The sequence below is a fragment of the Leishmania martiniquensis genome, chromosome 28 (assembly GCF_017916325.1).
Source record: "Leishmania martiniquensis isolate LSCM1 chromosome 28, whole genome shotgun sequence".
In the NCBI taxonomy this organism is placed as follows: domain Eukaryota; phylum Euglenozoa; class Kinetoplastea; order Trypanosomatida; family Trypanosomatidae; genus Leishmania; species Leishmania martiniquensis.
The window spans coordinates 614403-627178 of record NC_090163.1 but is presented as its reverse complement, the minus strand read 5'-3'; the positions used below and the strand labels follow the sequence as shown (position 1 = coordinate 627178).

The following is a 12776-nucleotide window of genomic DNA, read 5'->3' as shown; positions in this document are numbered from 1 at the left end:
CGTGGGCCTGCGCCAGCAGACATGCATGCGGATCTGTCTCCTCGTGGGGCTTTTCCAATGGGCGGATTCGCTTGTGTGCGATGGCTCAACATGGGCCGCCGGACGCAGAGGCGTTGCCTGTGGGTCTCTTCATCCGATCCGGTGATACCGGCGCGTGGCCTTTTCACCCCATTCCTTTTTTCCCCTGTTTCTTTTGGGCTCTGCCCACTGCCCCCCATTCGTATGTATTTTTCCTTTTCAAAAATCGTTGCGAAGGAGCGAATTTTTGGTGCAACACTATTGTGCTCGTTGTCTATGGTGTGCAACTTTTTCGCGCCCCCCTCCCCGAGCTCTCTCTCCCTCTTTGCCCGAATGATGAGACACACACCGCCTCTCCTCTGTGCTCCTCTCTTCCTTTCTTCGACTTGGTGTGACTGCGTGTGTTTTTGTTAGGTATTTCGACCTGTTGGTGTGCGCGTGCGCATGGATGTGGTGCTCGTGTAGGAAGAGGTCGTGCCTCCCTCCGCCTCCTGTTGTTCTCCCTTGGCCTGTGCCTCTAAGGGTAGCGGCGAGACATCCTCTGGTTCCGGTGGTCTTCTTCCCCCCCCGTCTGTGTTGCTTGGCTCCTCTCCCGCCTCGACTACCTCCTTCCCTCCCCTCTCTTTGTTCGTCGCTTTATCGCGCCGTTTCGCTCTCGCTTTCCCTCGTGCCCTCCAGTAGCGCCGTGTATTTGTTTATCTGTGCGTGGACCTGCCCTCCTCTCGGTTACCTTCTCTTTTTTTCTTCGCGCCTCGCCGTCCGCCATCTCCGTCACGCAGGATGGCCACGTGCTGGCCAGCACGGAAAGACACCGCCTCTGGCGATAGCGCCCGCACGCACACACGTACACGCAAAGACACAGCGACTATAACAACGAGCCGACTCAAAGAGAGAAACGGAAACACCCCCTACTTTTCACGCCCGCCGCCTCTGCGCGATGAAAGTGAATGTGCTAAGTTGCAGAGACACGATGCGACGGATGCCGAAGGGCATGCAATCTGCTCTCCTCTCCATCTCGAGAAGGAATGCGAGCTTTTCATTGTGTGTGTGTGGGGGAAGGGAGCCGCCAGCTTTGCAGACCACTGTTGGCCCGGCCATGCGAGTAAGCGACAGTGTCTCGTCCTCTCCTCTGCCCACGCTTATCAGCCACACGCGCTTGCCCTCCTCTTAAAGGACATTATGGAAGCGAGGCCATGCGAGCGTGACACGACTACGAGCAGTGGAGGAGGAGGAGGGGGTATGCATCGCCGCCGAGGGTCAACCCCTCTGCCCCTCATGTCCAGCGTTGCTCCTCTTGCTGCCTCTCGGACGCACCCCCCTTCTCCCTGTCATCCTTGGAGGCTTCGCCTCCACCTTCTCCCCGTTGTTTGATTCACACCGCTGCCTCTCCTCTGCCTCCCTCCGTCTGTCTCACCCACGGCACTGCGTGCCGTGGGGGCTGGTGGATCTGCACGTGGTTCTTCGCCACACGCGCGCACACATACACGAATTGGCTCCCTATCATGTATGCGGCCACAGCAGGTCTCTTCCAGTTGACACCCGCAGCGGGTTGGTCTGCATCAGAAAAAAAAGCACCTCTCTCCCTCCGCTTTGCCCTCTCCCGTTGACGAGCTCCGCACATCCCTTAATCTCTCTTTTTTTCGTTGACTTCCTTTGAAATAGACAGAACAGATCTCACGCGCACTTTGCCCTCCCTTCCCTCCCCTACCGGTGCAAATTGCTCGTAGAAGCAGCACGGACCCATTCCTCGGCGGAGTGGGGGGGCAAGCAGACAGGCAACAAGCTCCATCTTCGATCCTTTTCCCATCGAAACACGAGCTACGGGCGAGGCTGAGGCCGGCATTGACCAACGTAAAAGGCACCTATACAACCGCCCCACGCACCCCCCATCACCCAGTAAGCCGTCCAGTTACACAACACCGACGCGAGAAAGGCTTCGCAAGACTGATAAAGCAAATAAACCCAAAGTCACTTGCTGAGGCGCAGCAATAGCAGCGAGCGCAGCAGAAAAAATGGGGGGAGCACCCAGTAGGGAGACGCTGGTGCGACACATTGTGCGTGAACCTCGCGCCCAAGAGGGCGCAGCACCGATAGCAGGACGCTCCGGGTCTGGTGGTTCAGGTAGTGCTGGTGAGCCTTTGGCCGACGAGCCGACAGCGACGCCACAGCAGCCGGAGATCATTCTGATCCCTCTCATCACCGATTACTTCCCCAGCTCTTCCTCTCCGCTCTTTCAGCAGCTGCTTCACGTGCGGCGGGAGCCAAACGTCGCCTACTACTACAGGGATTCCCGAAGCACGTCAACGGAGCACACAGTGGTGCGAGACTACATCGGATCTGATGAAGACATGTACAACTGGTACATGAGTCTCAGCGAGCAGCGGGTGCTGGAAACGGACAACGAGCTGATTGCACTGAGCCGCGCAGGGCGGGTGGTGTCGCCGGTCCCGTGTGCCGTTGCCTTTGTGTACGAGACGAGCGCCACCGTGGCGGTCACTGCCGCGGCGTCCGCTACCGGCATACCGTCCTCGTCTAACAGCGTCGGCAGAGGTAAGAAGAAGAGCGGCGCCAACGGCAGGGCACACCGACAGGGCAAGGCCGGTGGCTCCAGTACGTCAAACGGGTACATGACAGTCGATAATACGGTGCGGCTACCGCACTGCCACGTGCGCGTACGCATCTTTGGCTTTGTCGGGGACACACGCTTTTGCCCGCCATCGCTGCACCCCAGCCAGGCCGCCAAGCTGCCTATGTGCTTCACTGTTTTCCTCTCAAAGAGCGCGGGTGGGAACCACCGCGTGCAGGTGACCCTCCTCGCGGCGCACATGTACGTTACGCAGATGCAAGCCTTGGGTATTCTGCGCCCATACGACGAAGCGCCGCGCGTGGGCGGTGGGGTGGCGCAAAGTGCGATGACGTGTGTGGGCTTCAAGGCGAGCATGGCGGGCAGCGAGGCCGACCCTCTCGCGGCGCTGCGTCTCGCGGGGGCGGGAGGTGCTGCCGACGCCTACGGCGACCCCTATGCGGATGCCTACGGCGATGATGGGGGTGAGGGAGGACGCCATTTACCGCTGCCAACCACCAACTCTGTGCCACGAGATGGCGCGAAAGCCCGCCTTGGGGGCCTGGAGGCCAAGACCACCTCCGCATCCGTGGATATCTTCAAAGAGGCCGTTCTGCGACGCCCCATTGAGGTTGTCATGCACCGCGCCGATGTTCCAGCCCTGTGCTACATGCGGGAGCTGCGCGCCCGCATGAGTCAGAGCTCCGCGCGCGCAAACGCCGCTGTCTGCGAGAAGCAAGACCAACCGCCCCTATCATCGGCTTGCGGAAGCCCGATGGCGTCGTCGTATATCGTCACCGCCAGCGAGGGGAGCTGCAGCGGCAACATACGCGCAGCATCTTTGCACGGAAGCGCGTGCTCGCAGCAGTCCAGTTCCCTGAATAAGTGGCGGTTGGCGAATGCGCAGGATTGCCAAGTTAGCATTAACACCAGTGCGGCGCATGCGGATTGTGTTGCTGCTGATGCTGGTGCGGAGTCACTCAAGTGTTACATTCGGACGGTGATCGGCGTGGATGAGCTGCGCGGCTCCGTAGCGGCGGACGCGATAGGCCGTGTCCTGCTGTGGGCATCTTGCTTCTACACAGCGCACTTTGAGCAGCTCATAGGCGGTGAGGCGGCGAGACTGCGGCAGGAGCTGGCGCAGCGGAACTTGACCGAGAGCCCCCTTCATGGCGCCCTTTTCCTAACCGACGAGGAGCCGCGGCCGCCGAAGGTGGTCCCGAAGGCGGGTGACGTCTGGATCCCGTCCAACGAGGCCTACGTTGAGGTACGCGGCACCGCTGACGGCGGAGAAGGCTGGGCGAAGTTGGCGGCGGGAACGGTGCTGCGGTATGTCACGTCAGCGCCCTCTGCTTCCACCACTTCGCCCCCAGAGGCTTTCTGGCGCGTCTCTCCCAACGAGTTTGCCGAGGACATACTTTTGTCGCTCTGCCGGCAAGCATGCCAGGCATCGCGTCGGGCGTCACCGACGGACCCGCATTGGCTGCTGAACCGCAAGACGGGCTTGCCGGAAGGCCTCGCGGTGGGCCTCCTCATCTGGCGCGAGCTGTGCGCAGGCCAAACGGTCTTTTACGGCACCACGCCTGAATTTCTCAAGAAATGGATGCAGTCAGGGGCGGAGGTCGAGCAGGCGTTCCGTGACCACGTCGAGCGACCGCATGCGAGCAAGGAAGCAGCGACCGCGGCCGCGGCGGCGGAGTGCGGCAACGCGATAGCTGAGAGGGAGGCCGAAGCCGCAGAGGTGGGTCAGTCGTCGTCAGCGATTGGTACCGCCACGACTGCGACTTTCAATGGCTTGCAGAGCTCTCATGATGGCCACTTCCCCTTGAACCCGTCTGGTGCGTCTAGTGGACCCGTCAAGAGTGACAGCAGTGGCGGTGGACGCGGCAAGGGGTCCAACTCATCTTCGATGGCGCTGTACAGCGCCCACACCGGCTTTGTGTCGACCTCGGAGCAGGCGGCACCCGTCTCGTCACCAGCCCCATCCAAGGAGAACGGCAATCATGGAGGGGAGGGCGCCAAGCCAACGCGGGCCTGCGCCGACAACGATCCAAGCGCACCCTCGTCGCCGACGCCGTCGGTGACGGTCGGTAGTCCAGCGAACCCACGAGGTGTTTTTGGGACGCCTGACGAGAGGACGCCGCTAGGGAGGTCGTTGTCTGCCCACCAGCGCTTGGAGTTCACCATTCCGGGCGCGCCCAGCGCCCCGATGACGGTAAGGGCACCTTCATCGAGCGCTCTTGGAACGCCCAACTCGTACATGAAAATGAATCTGACGGCGGGAAGTATGACCAGTCGAAGCAGCTCTGCCAGCCTCACTTTCCACCAGCTGTCGCAGCACGTGTCTCCTGCTGCTGCCGCTGCCACGTGCTGGATGGGTGTCCCCGGGGTGACTCTGGCAGACAGCGCCGATGCACCGACCGTGAACGTGGTTGTGAGGCAGCGCCGCAGCGCGCGCGCGACGCCAGGAAATGCTGCTGCCGTAGGCACCACGCCCCTCCACGCCAGCCACATGCACAATAGCCCGCATGAGCGCGCACTGCGTGGCGCGCCAAGCGTGCTACCCGTCAGCACAAAGCCCATCGCGGTCGGTGCGGCTGCTGGGGCATCCGTGGAGTGCCATGCGCAGGCCCCGGGCGCTGCGACGTCGCTGCCGGTGCTCATCCCAGTGACGTGGGACTCCAGCAGTGGGGATGAATCACTCCGACAGGGTGGGCACTCACCCGCGTCTGTAGAGCAAAGCCGATCTCTTCTGCGTGCTGGCGGGGAGCTGCTTTCCCACTCTTGTTCGCCAAACAGCGCGGCAGCACTCGGCGATGCCCGACGACCGCCACCGCAGGGCTCTGCTGCGGTGAAGAGTCAGACAGGTCGCGGTACTGGGAACATGATGAGCACTCCACTGCAGGCTGCGGCGCCAGTCAGGTGGAGCACAGCCAGCGCGGTGCAACCATCCTCTATGCGCGGAGCCTCCGTGGCCTTTGCGAGCGGCTCTGCATCGTCGACGCACGCCCGACACGCCTCGCTTCTGCACTCTGTCCGGCACACCGAGCTGTGTCAGCCGGTCGCAAGTCGCTCATCGTCGTTGTTGACATCGGAACCGCTGATGCCGAGTGTCTATTCGAGCGGGTCTCACATACGTCAAAAGGAGTCAGCGAGTCCGCTGTCCCCGCTGAATACTGCTGGGGATGGTGCTTGCAGCTCTTACACGCTGCTACAGACGCCTCTTCATCCGTCTGGGAGGGAGTCGGTGCACAGGGGTCGCGGCAAAGTCGCTCCTGCGGAAACGCCTGCGGCTGTGCCGGTCGTCGCACCGCGCCCTGGCGGCGAGGCGATGACAATGCCGCGCTCGGGCCACAGGAGTGCCGCGCATACACCTCTGCAAGGCGATCTGGCGAACAGCGCAAAGAGTTCCGTCGGCTCCGGCAAGTACCGCTGGGACTGGCGCGGTGTCTCTTGGGCAGCATAGCGGCAAAGGTGGAGCGTCGAGGTGGAACAGCGGGACGAAAATGTGCAACGGCAGAGGGGCGAGTGGGGCTAGGGCAAGGGAGAGAGGGAAGAGGCGGTGCTCAGCGCGTCAAGAAGCCAACGAGTACTTCCACTCTCACAACGGTGCCAGAAAATGTCCAGCGGTTGCTTGAACTTGGTCCCTTCCTCTCGTGCTCTCTTCGCTGAGCCTCTCCCCCTTTAGTGGCACATTCGCTTATTACCTGGCGCTCTCTCGATTTCTTTTTCCCACCTCTTTCTTCTTGACCACACCGTATGTTCTCTCTGAATGTGCGCGTGAGAGGAGGGCGCAAGGGTGGAGAAAGGAGTAAGAGGACATGCAGGGCGGCAGAGGACACCGTGTCTGCACGCTGTGCGCGTGCGCCATCGACCTTTTTTTTCGTTGTTGTTTATGTAGTCCTTCTCGCCCCCCTCTCTCCCAAGACAAACACCCACATATCTATCTATATATTTGTCTATACATGCTCCATCATCTCCCTCTCTCCCTTTTTTTGTTCTTTGCTTCCAGGCCTTTTTCTGCGCCTCAAATGGTCAGTGCTGCTGCTGCTGCACATTGTGAGTGGGTGCTGAAACCGTCTCCTTTGTTGTTGAAGGGCCTGAAGGACTTTTCTCTCTCATCGAGGGTATGACGACTCGTATACTCCGTTCGTCGGAGTTGTGGCGCAGCTGCGGACACCGTTGTTCCTAATCGCGTGAGCCTCTTTTCCTCTGGTCTCCATCCTTTTTTCTATTTCTTCGGGACATTCGCCCTCTATCGAACCTCTCCTCTTTACGTTGTGTCTGTGAGTGTGTGTGCCTACAACGTTCTTCACCGAGCGGGTGCTCTATGGATCTCCCCATTATTATTGCCGATGTGCTCTCTCCTCATGGTGTGCTTCGCCCCCGCTCGCTCATGTACTGCGTCACTCTCCTCCTCTCCCCCTACCCCCGTTTTATTCTGCCGATGCTGTTGTTGTGTTGCACACCTGCTCCTGTAACGACGCCGCAGCGGCACAAGGACAGAGGGAGGGGGAGACGCATGGGCTCATGTTTGACTGCACGGGCGTGGGTGGGAGAGATGACGGGGGCTTTGGCGTTGTGTGTCGGGAGAAGTATACGCAGTCCTTCCAACGCTCTCGTCTCATGGGCAAAGTCCTTCGCCTCTGTTGCCGGACCCTGACGTGCCTCACGCCCTCCGATGGAAGAACCGTTCAGGCCATGCGAGAGAGGAAGAGGAGTGCGCCTTCTCGGCTGGGCATTGGAGGCGGTGAATTATATATATATATATGCGTGTGTGTGTGTACGTCTGTCAGAGAAGTGGGGGGCATCCTCGAGTGGTGACCAGACGGCGCAAATCGATCCAATCAACGTGTTGCCGCCCATTCTTCACCCTTCTACTCTCGCAAGTGCGACGCGTGCCGTTGTCCGCGTGTGTAGGCGCGCTGCCGCTGCTCTCAGTGTTCACCCTTTCCTTCTAAGAAAAAAATGTCTCTTTCGAATGCTCTCCCTCCTTTCGCCATTTCTGTTCCGACTCACGGATCTGCACCGGCACGCGTATGCTAACGTCTTCCTGTTCGTGTGTGTGTGTGTGTGCATGAGTGCGTCTTTCTGTTCTTTGCTTACCGCATTCGCCCCTCCGGATTTGGCGCCCCGCATGTCTTCATGATGGACCCCTTTTCCTCCCTCCCTCCCCCCCCCATTGCACACTCGAATAAGCGCGTCTCAATGCATGCCGATATAATGCGTCACCCTCGACCTCTTCGCTTCCCATTCTCTGCTTCGATTTGCTGAGCATATCAGCTGACCTGTACTCTCTTTCCCATCCCTACCCCGCCTTCTCCAGCCACACGGTACAGCTGCACGTGGGGGTACCTCTCTGTACACCTGCGAGTGTGTGTGTGTGTGTGGGGGGAGTGCAGTCATGCTCGCCATGTTTCGTTAGCTCTTCATCGACACGATTTGCGCCCATCTCCTCCCCCTTCTTTCTCACGCAGTTGCGCTTAGTCGTGTGCAGACTTTTTCGTCTTCGTCTCCTGTTGTGACGGCAACCGACTGATGCGCCCTACTCAGCTCGGACGGTATATCGATCAGTTTTCTTCTTCCCGTGTCATCACCTCTCTGCCCTCCCTCTCGACATGTCTGTCTCCTGTATTGCCAAGCGCACCTCTTCGTGTCGCCTTTTTTCTTTTCCATACAGTTCTCCGCACGAGAGGCGCATGCAGGAAGACTGCGTGGACGCGTTCTGCTCGTCTTCTTCGCTCTCTCGCCTGATCGACGCCCTCCACTGCTGCCTTCTTTCCCTTCGCATACACATAAATCTTTACATGTGTGCGTCTATTGCGTATGCGTACGGCAGATCTGTGGGCCAGGCTCATGCGCTCCTCATTTCCTGTTCACTGCGGCTCGTTTTGTATCCCATGATGCTTGTGAAGGCGTGTGCATCTGCAGCGTATACCTGCGCACGCGCGAACCTCCTCCTTTCCCCCTGCTCTGTGGCCTCTGCTATGGGGTCTTGTTGCGTCGAGGCGCCAGCCCTTACATGGCGCAGTTGATTGGGCATGCACGCATAAAGGTGCACGTACACATCTGCAAGGAGCGAAGGGGGAGAAATCAAACGAAGTCGAGAGGACGTGCAGGCGTGTGTGTGTGTCACACCCTCTCTCTCTCGAGTAACGATCCGCCACTTCGGGCTCACGCAGCTGCAGCGACTGCACCGTGCCTCCCCGAAGCAGCGGCAAAGGGCGGAGGGGGGTGGGTGGGTAGAGCGCAGGTGCCCGTGCAACCTCGTTCGTCCCCTTCACAGTGCTGCGCCGTCTTTTGCCCACTCCACTTCATATGTACGCACACAAGATGAATATGCGGCCGCTTTTCTGTCCTTCTCTCCCCTGTGCGTGGCTGTGCCGGCGCAGCTCTGTGCTGCCACGCAGACACCCCCTCGTTGTTTGCCGCTGAGGCCGCTTGTTGGCACCACCGCTCATCTTTCCGTCTCTCTCTCTCTTTTCTGTATCGCAGTGCGCCCCCTTTACAGTGCAGGGGAACCGGGAAAGGCGGCCGCATCGCTCTCCTCTACATTGGCTGCGTTTCTGCCTACCATCATAGGAGCTGTAACATACGCTTGCGTTCAAGTTAATGTTTGGCCACTCGGACCGCAAAGGGAGAAGAAAGCATGCTGTCCAGTGATGTCCTTGCCCGAGCGCGTGCGCCAGCGGACACAATGGCTGCGGAGGAGGCAGCAGCCATCGCCGCTAGCTACGCCCGCGGGCACTCGACCACCTACTACGTTGACTGCACGAGGCTGCCAAGCAGTGGATCGACTACGATGGGTGCAGCACTGGGTAACACTGCCTTGAGCACGGCAGACGACCGCGAAGCGCCAACAGCGTCTCTTCTCACACTTGGCGACTTTAGTATGCTCCCACACCCGGAGTACGTCGGCCGCCGAGGCAAAACTTTCAACAAGCCGCTCTACCTTCATCACCTCAAGCACTGAGAGACAAGGTGAGCTCTCAGTGGACTGGCTGCCCCCTGAGGGCGAGATGAAAGAGTCCTTCGCTCTCCTGTGGTCTAGCACGAGTGTGTATGTGCCTGTGCGCGTCTCACGCGCATCTCTGCAATTAAGATCTCAGCCCACTGCCTCGGTGAATCAGCCGCAAAAAAGCAAAACGGAGGGCCTGCACGAGACTGTCTGTGCTGCCGCGACTGTGATCCTGCCCTCCTTCTCGCGTCACCCCCATTGCTCTCTGCAGCGTGGCGGAGGGTATCTCCTCGAAGGCCTCGGCGCCGCAGCCACTGGTGACACCCCCTCGACTACCTTCTCGCCTTCATTCCACGCAACTGAAGGTGCCCACGCCCCCGTTCCGCATCTCTTCCTCCTCCCTTCTTCTTCAGTCTCCTCCGCACATCGCAGCACATCACTTCGCAGCCGCGCCCCTACACAGCCACATTAGGGTCGCACGTTGCTTTCTCTCACTCATATACAGGCGCTTGTCCACGTCCATCTCGTTGCGTGCCACAGTGGCGGTGCAACGTCGCGGAACGCGACGGAAGGAGGAACAAGCGCAAGAGAAGAGCGCGCTTTTACAACGCCCTCTGTCCCCCTGATCCTATCCGCACCGCCCATACGACATTCCTGCCAATGACCTCAGCGACTTCCCCAGCCATGGTTGAGATCATGGTGCAGGACCCTGCGACGCATCATGAGCGTGCGTTTCTCTGCGCCTTGGGCCCACTTCGCACGCACATGCAGTACTTTGAACCGATCATCCAGCGCCAGATGAGCGAGGCCAAGGCGTTGCGGCCCTCTGCATCATCATCCTCGTCGGCGGTGGCCTTGACTCTTCGTGCGCGGTGCGACCACGCCACATTTCAGTGGTTGATGGGCTGGGTGAGCGGCAAAGGAGTGCAGATCACAAACGACAACGTTGTCAGCATCTGCCTCTCCTCCAGTTTCCTGCGGATGCAGGAGCTCTCCGACAACGCGCTTATGTACCTCAGCGCGCACTTACAGGAGATCGTGCCATCGAGCTTTGACTTGACGAACCTACCGATGCACTTGGTGCTGCGGCTGAGCCACATGGTGCGCGACAACGACATCGCTGCGGCACTACTCCGCCTGCACGAGGAACGGTGCGCATATCACCCTAACCGCATGTTTGTCGCGTCGCTGCTGCAGCATTATGTGTGCCACCAAGTGGGAGTGGCCGATGGCGCAGAGGCCGTGTCGCGAACCGCGACGGCGACCACCGGCGATGCCAACGGAAGCGCACGTGCCCCAGCCGAGTCGCCAGCCACGCGCAGCGGTGAGCTGATCCTTCCTCCCACCTGTAGCTTGCGCTGGTGCCGCTTGTGTGCGACATTGTTCGATGAAGGCGAGATGCACCGGCTCAGCCGCGCCTCTCAGCTCTCCAGCCCCGAATGCCCGGCACACTCAGGGCCGATGCGCGACGCCAGCAACAGGGCTCATCATGTGGAGGCTACGGGTCCGACGTGGCGTGTTGGTCCACGTGGTGAGGTCTTCACCACCCACGCCGCGGCACCGAACGCAACGCCGGTCGTACTGGAGGCGCCACCAGCACTCAAGGGCAGTGGCGTCTCCGCGTCGACAGCTGCTGCAGAGGCCGCCTCACCATTCCCAGCGGAGTTGGAGCGATGGGCGTGGCGCATCATCGGCGCGAGCCGGTACGTGGGCTGTCAACGCTGTTTCCACCTCGTGAGCCTCCTCGACGTGCCACACCATCGGTGCTCGGAGCTGCCGGAGAAGTATTGGTCTCCCGGCAATGCCGCTGAGGATGTCCAATACCTTGTGCGCTGGCTCAACTACTGCACAGAGCACCGCGTGTACGAGCAAGAGGGTGGTCTAACACCGATGCAATACAAGGGGCCGGCTGAGGTACTCGCCGGGGGGGTTGTCATACACTCTTTCAGGTCAACGCCAGATCCTATGTGGCGAGGCGCGTCCAAAGCTACGTCTGGTGTGGCTGTGGACAGTGTCGCCAACCCTGCGACTGCCCGCGCGTCTCTGTGCTCCGATGACATCAGCCTATGGGCCGCAATGCCGTTCTACGTGAAGGAGGTCATGAGTGAGAATGCTGTCGACGTCGATATACTCAACTATGTGGAGCGGCAGCACCGCCTCGATGTGGAGGCGCAGCAGCGTAAGGTGCCCGCGGCGCAGAAGTCCTTCGCGATGCGCCTGTCCATCGCGCCTGCTGGCCCGGGGATAGCCGGAGGCCGAGCGGGTGGCCTGCTGGCCTCGTCGTCTTCACCGCGTCCGCTGTCGGGCACTGGTGCGATGGGCCGCTCTCGGGGCATCAGCGGCGACGGTACTCGCGGCGCTCGACTTCAGGTGAATCTTCGTACATCGCCATATGGGTCACTGCCGTCGACGTAGCAGTGATGGACATTGATCGTGTGCCAGCTATCATGGCTCAAGGCTTGGCGAACGTATCACTGCCATGTGGTCGCTGCGACCCCTTTCGCTGGGTGCCTCGCGGATACCTCCTACCCCCTCCCCTCCCTTCTGCGAAGCGGCGCCTCACGCGGGTCTGCAGAAACAGCCGACGCCGTGTGGTTGCGCACACCGTACGGAGGACCGAATGCGTGCTCCATGATGGCGGAGCCCACGACGGATAGCCGAGCGGCTATCGCTTCTTTCTTTGTTTTGTGTCGAAGGAACAGACTCGGCGAATTTCGCTGATCTGTGGCGGACGCGACCGCTCGCCTTCCCTCTTCAGTTGATTTTGACCAACACACCCCGGACCGGGCCACACACACACATACATACATATTTATGGGGTACCGTGGACGGCGCCATCACTCCCGTTCGTGCCTCGCGGTACTCCTACTCAATGGCTCGCTCGGTTGTATCTGGCCAAGTCCACTATGGCGGGCCCCTCCTCCTGTCCACAACGTTCCAGGGAGTGGAAGCAGTAACAGAGCCCCTAGGCGAGACGAACGGGCACCCGGCTCCCTCCCTCCCCCCACCGCGTGCGCCAGCGCGAATTGGCTTTATGTGCTCTCTCGTATGTTCCTGTGCGATGCGGCGGAATTTCTGCTGCCGTCACCAGATGCTCCACGCCTCCGCGCTCGGACAGCGGTGTAGGATGAACCGTGCTCTCTCGCTGTCCCGTGAAGTGAGAGTGAGGACGCTGATGGGACCACGGCCGCGGTCTACCGTTGACTCGCACGGATCGCCTCGCTGTATTCTTCACAC

The 12776-nt window shown here is 60.4% G+C and overlaps 3 protein-coding genes across 3 annotated transcripts; all 3 read left to right on the top strand.

Moving 5' to 3' along the window:
• Positions 1 to 2030: 2030 nt before the first annotated feature.
• Positions 2031 to 6047, top strand: LSCM1_03191 (uncharacterized protein; the record flags this gene model as incomplete). The annotated part of the gene is made up of 1 exon (XM_067320741.1): positions 2031 to 6047. The coding sequence occupies one exon, from the start codon at positions 2031 to 2033 to the stop codon at positions 6045 to 6047; it is 4017 nt and encodes a 1338-aa protein (XP_067177351.1).
• Positions 6048 to 9230: 3183 nt separating this feature from the next.
• LSCM1_03190 (uncharacterized protein) lies at positions 9231 to 9554 on the top strand (the record flags this gene model as incomplete). Its single annotated transcript, XM_067320740.1, has 1 exon — positions 9231 to 9554. The coding sequence occupies one exon, from the start codon at positions 9231 to 9233 to the stop codon at positions 9552 to 9554; it is 324 nt and encodes a 107-aa protein (XP_067177350.1).
• A 645-nt stretch (positions 9555 to 10199) lies between these two features.
• On the top strand, positions 10200 to 11954 carry LSCM1_03189 (uncharacterized protein; the record flags this gene model as incomplete). Its single annotated transcript, XM_067320739.1, has 1 exon — positions 10200 to 11954. The coding sequence occupies one exon, from the start codon at positions 10200 to 10202 to the stop codon at positions 11952 to 11954; it is 1755 nt and encodes a 584-aa protein (XP_067177349.1).
• Positions 11955 to 12776: the final 822 nt, after the last annotated feature.